General features: G+C 31.3%; 1 protein-coding gene across 1 annotated transcript; it reads right to left on the reverse strand.

Moving 5' to 3' along the window:
• Nucleotides 1–342: 342 nt before the first annotated feature.
• LOC126892609 (uncharacterized) lies at nt 343–3,620 on the reverse strand. The gene is made up of 2 exons (XM_050662187.1): nt 1,074–3,620; nt 343–469 (listed from the first exon to the last, which is right to left on the reverse strand). Exons 1-2 carry the CDS (start codon nt 3,294–3,296, stop codon nt 395–397), a joined length of 2,298 nt encoding a protein of 765 aa, XP_050518144.1. The 5' UTR covers nt 3,297–3,620; the 3' UTR covers nt 343–394.
• Nucleotides 3,621–5,594: the final 1,974 nt, after the last annotated feature.

The following is a 5,594-nucleotide window of genomic DNA, read 5'->3' on the forward strand; positions in this document are numbered from 1 at the left end:
TATATATATATATATATATATATATATATATATATATATATATATATATATATTAGGGTGGTCCTTATTTATAAGGAAAAAAATTTTTTTTCGAATTTTTTAGAAATTATTTGCCAGAATGTACCTTTATATAAGACATGAAAATATAACAAATTTCAGCTCAATCGGTTAATATTAACACGTGCCGCATCGACGCTAAAGTTGTGAGATTCAATGTAAGGCAGTTATTACCTATAAGAACGACAATGTACGCGTACGCTCGACTGTAAACATAAAATTACGCATTTTTTTTAAACTTTAGTATAAAAACATACTAATTAAAATGAAAACGTAAAATAAAGATATAGTTTATCCTAATACTATATTTTTTATTTATTGAAATGATACATCCACTTCAGATACATATTTTGGATTTAAGTAAGCCTCCTTTTGTGGCGACTGGGAACTCTCTCCGGTACTCCTGAACAACCTGAATAAAAAAAAATAATATTGAATGTGTTTTCTGAACCTAGCCTATATAATGTGTTCAAGAAAAAAATAACAAAAAATTAAATTTATCTACTCTACGTCATATTATGTATCAGTTTTTAGTTTGTGAAAACTGTCATTATAGATAGCAGTTCGTGAAGGATTTAAAGTGTGCGTGAAGTACCTGTGTATTTTAAATGGGACTAACTTTTTCACACACTTTCAATGGGTTTTTCACACACTTTCATATAATCAAATATCCTTAACTTTCGCGTTGTCATGGTGATGACATAATGAGCAATAAATTACAACAAAAATTTTGACAGTTTTGTGGTTTGAAAGAAATTAGAATTTTTAAATGTCAAAGTTCTAAAAATTGTAAATAGAATTGAAATGAATTCCAGTGACGAAGAGTTACAGTTTTTTGATTTATTTATCGTAGAGTAGATAAAATATTGTATGAAACTGTGCGTGAAGTACTTTTTGCGAACTTACGCGATGTAGAGCACTCGCTATCGCTCGTACTCTAAGTATCGCGTGCGTTCGCAAAAAGCATACTTCACGAACTGTTTCATAAATAACTATTGTTTATACATACTACATACCTGTATCAAAAATTGTTTTTGATGTTCATTTTTCGTCATTTTTTCATTGTAATCCTCAATCAACTTGACTCCTCTTTCTGCAATATCATTTGTACATTTTAAGGTTGAAATGATATTTTTTCCTGTGCGATAATCCTCTCTGTTTTCCCAATTCAGCGGATCGTCCTGAAGAAATTCAACACAAATACCGAATCGTTTAAATAACTGAAGTGAATTGGCGGACAATAATTCAGTTGGTAGATCTTTTTGAACAAAATTTTGGACATCTCGGATTTGCAACGATAGTTTTTTCTCAATGACTTCTGTCTCTTCATTTTCTTCTTCTTTTTCATTCACAGTCTCTATGTTTTTACTTGCACATTCCATAATTTTTTGAGCCATTCTAATTTTTTCAACTCTCTCAATTCTATCGTCAAATATTGCCATGGCAGCACACTCTTTACTTAGATACCATAAATGGTTTAAAAATTTTGTTATTGCAATGGTTGCAATGTTTTCATTAATATTTTTAAATATAACCAATTTTCTCAAAAAATATATATCATTTAGGGGAGCTCCTGTAGTATTCGTTGCTGAAAACCAGGCCTCTACATAACAGTATACAACGAAAACGCAAATTTCTGCATTCAGTTTGGAATTATCCTTTCTCATTTTCATTTGATCGCGAAATAAAAAAAGTTTTAAACAATAAATCGCTTTAGCCATCCATCTCGCTAAATGATATGCACCGGGGGCCCTAAAACTCACATTTGTTTTATCTCCCAAAAAAATGAGCGTCAATTGCAAAAACTCTTTGTAGTCATCACGTGGTTGCTCTTCTGCAAGTTTCTGTTTCACAAAATAAATAATTTCGGGCGCTACATCTTTCAGTGCATTATAAACGGCTTCATCGCTGGTATAATCTAAAAATTTCATTTTATCAATATTCTTCCAGTTTTCTTTAAGTGCTTTGAATTGAGCAATTTCAGGGCCGGATGTTACAATTGCTTTTGTCCTCGTGAATACACCAGCCAAAACGACCTCAAATATATGGTGTCGGCATGGAAGCCACAAAATATCTCGCCCTAACCTTTGTTGAAGCAGAACTGCAGCTCCTTTTATACGTCCAGTGTTTGATGCTGTAGTATCAAAACAAAAGGCTTGAATTTTTTCGGTTAAATTCCATTCATCAGTGATATGGAACACAGCAGAGCAAACTTCCGATCCTGCTGATGATGCAATTCCAGGTACTCCTAATAATTGTTCAAAATCTAAACCAACCGCGATCACAGGAAGCCGATCAATTTTCTCATTTTTTGTGATATCAGGCAATAATTTGGAATCCCAATGCACTTCAATAAAATTTGCATCATTTCCTACCGATTTTATTGATGAATATTTTATTTTCCGCAAAATCTCTCTATTTCTTTTGATAGACGATCTATTGAGAACAAACTCGGTGATATCTATATTAAGAGCTTCTAGGACGGCAGAAATAATATGCATTGCATCCCTGTCACTCACTTTACATTTGTCCAAGGCAGCGGCCAGGCGAGGTGTCATTAACGTCTTTCGTCCTCTCTTGTTTGAAGATGGACCCTGTTGAGATTCCGATATGAAATATATGTCATCTTCACTGTTGTCTTGATTTATCACTTTTTTCTGTGAATCTTCGTGTTCTTTATCTTCCATTTCAAAATGTCCAATCGAACAACTAGAATTTTCCAACAAATCTTCTTTTCTTTTCAACTCTGCAGCTGTGCGTTCTTCTTTCCGCTTTTCCTTACGTAATAATTTGATATCTACTCCCAACATACAACCTACTCTACCTTTCTCCCTTTGCTTAATTAAAAATTCTCTATCTTCGGCGATTTTAATCTCATTTAACGCATTTAAGGTGGCAATATCGAAAAGGTTGTCTAAAGCTTCTTTAAAATCATTTTCTTTTTCTCTCTGCCGTTCAGTATCTCTATTTTTAGATTTTTCTAAATTTCTGACATTATCGTACAAAGATTTTAATTTCAAAATACAGTTTGAACGGTTTTGAACTGGGATTCTTGCTTTTTTCCAAAAAACGACCACTTCATCAATAACTAAAGCACTGCTGTCATTAAGATTTAAATTTACCACTCTCATGTTATAAAAAAGTACACTCAAAACATCTCGTTTACATGGTAATTTACTACCGCAGATTTGATTTTTCATCACTCCAACTAGATAAATATTGTTCCGCAAAGTGGACATTTCAGCACTTTTATCAATTACTTATATAGCACGTCTTTTCTTATGCACTTCAAGTACGAAACTAAAACGAATGTAGCATTGAACAAATAATATGTAAAAACAAAATTGACTTGTCGAGACTTGTAGTCGCGCTTGTAGCGAATTCGAACGCACTTGGCGCCGACTCGTCGTAGCATGTTAGACAGTCAGATGCATGAAACTTCAAGGCCAATGCGGCACGTGTTAATATTATCGGATTGAGCTGAAATTTTGTATTTTTAATGTTTTGGTGTAACTGAACAAAATTACAAATAATTTTGAAAAAATATGAACTTTCGAAAATAAGGACCACCCTAATATATATATATATCAATTTACAAATTATTGGGTTAACAGCTGAAATGGAAGACTCAGTGTACTCTTTCCTACGATTCCAATATTTCGTTAACAGTCGTTAACATCATCAGGGACGCTGAAATAATATTAAAGGTATAATAGTGAAACTGGGTGTTGAAAAATAACTCACCAGTTTGAGATTTTAGTCAACGATGTTATAAATGTGTAAAAAAGCGGCATTAACAAAAAGAATTGCAGTGAATGTTAATTTGTTGTTATGTTAAATGTTAATTTAATTGTTAACATTCACTGCCATTCTTTTTGTTAATGCCGCTTTTTTACACATTTATAACATCGTTGACTAAAATCTCAAACTGGTGAGTTATTTTTCAACACCCAGTTTCACTATTATACCTTTAATATTATTTCAGCGTCCCTGATGATGTTAACGACTGTTAACGAAATATTGGAATCGTAGGAAAGAGTACACTGAGTCTTCCATTTCAGCTGTTAACCCAATAATTTGTAAATTGATAATTACTAATCAGCTGTGATCATTTCTAGTTTATATATATACAGGGTGTCCCAGACTAAGTTACCCACGCTATATCTCTTAAACGAATAGAGATTTTCGAATGGGACAAAAGGTGATATATTCTACTTGTAATACACTTTAATATGGCGTACAAAAAATCATCCCCTAAATAATCATCCCTTAGTTACAACCCCTAACTTTAATTTTTTTAATAGCACCCTGTATATTTTTGTATAGTTTTGGATGTGGTCTTTTATCGTCTATTCAACACATTTTTTGAAAATAAAATCGGTTCGTATATAACCTAGAAACTATCAGTTTATTTTTGTTAAATTGTGTGTCCCAGACTAATTTATCCAGGCTATATTTCTTAAACGAATAGAGATTTTCGAATGGCACAAAAACTGATCTATTCCATTTGTAATACACTTTCATATGGCGTAGAAAAAATTCATCCCCTAAATATTCATCCCTAACTTACAGGGTGCTATTAAAAAAAATAAAGTAAAGGGTTGTAACTAAGGGATGAATATTTAGGGGATATTTTTTTTCTAGGCCATATTAAAGTTTATTACAAATGTAATAGAGATTATTTTTGTCCCATTCGAAAATCTCTATTCGTTTATGAAATATAGCCTTGATAAATTAGTCTGGGACACACAATTAACAAAACTAAACTGATATTTTCTTGGTTATTTACGAACCGATTTTATTTTCAAAAAATGTGTTGAATAGACGAGAGAAGACCACATCCAAAACTATAAAAAAATATATAGGGTGCTATTAAAAAAATTAAAGTTAGGGGTTGTAACTAAGGGATGATTATTTAGGGGATGATTTTTTTGTACGTTATAATAAAGTGTATTACAAGTAGAATATATCACCTTTTGTCCCATTCGAAAATCTCTATTCCTTTAAGAGATATAGCGTGGGTAAGTTAGTCTGGGACACCCTGTATATATATATATATATATATATATATTATATGTCTGAAATATGAGTAAATATGTTGAAAATATTCCATAAAAGTTTAAAATATGTTTCAAATATGTGGAATATGTGAAAAATATTTTAAAGTAACAAGAAAATATATTGACAAAATTAACCTAAATATACCAATGTATACCTATCTATTAGTACCTACCTATTACTATTATTCTACTTACGTTTCTACATTTTATTCCTTCTTATAAAAACAATTCACAATCAAATGTGTTTCAATATTTTCAATATTAAAATTATGTCGCCTATCCGTTAGTAGTAATTTGTATGTTGAAAAGCTTCGTTCAACATCAACTGATGTGATTGGTGCAAATTTTAAAACATTAACAATCTCCGCATTTAAATTGGTACTAACATCAAAATCGCCACAAAGAATTTAGTTTGCTTCCTGTACTAATTTTAAATCACTATTTTTCTGTAAAGTTTCAATACATTTTTTATTTATT

This window comes from Diabrotica virgifera, chromosome 9 (genome assembly GCF_917563875.1).
Source record: "Diabrotica virgifera virgifera chromosome 9, PGI_DIABVI_V3a".
Classification (NCBI taxonomy): Eukaryota; Metazoa; Arthropoda; class Insecta; order Coleoptera; family Chrysomelidae; genus Diabrotica; species Diabrotica virgifera.

Excerpts from the sequence above, each read along its gene's own strand:
- LOC126892609 (XM_050662187.1), bottom strand. The coding sequence starts at position 3,296 with ATGTCCACTTTGCGGAACAATATTTATCTAGTTGGAGTGATGAAAAAT. Across the intron at positions 470-1,073 it reads AAAAACAATTTTTGATACAG|GTTGTTCAGGAGTACCGGAG; the intron begins GTATGTAGTATG and ends TTTTTTATTCAG.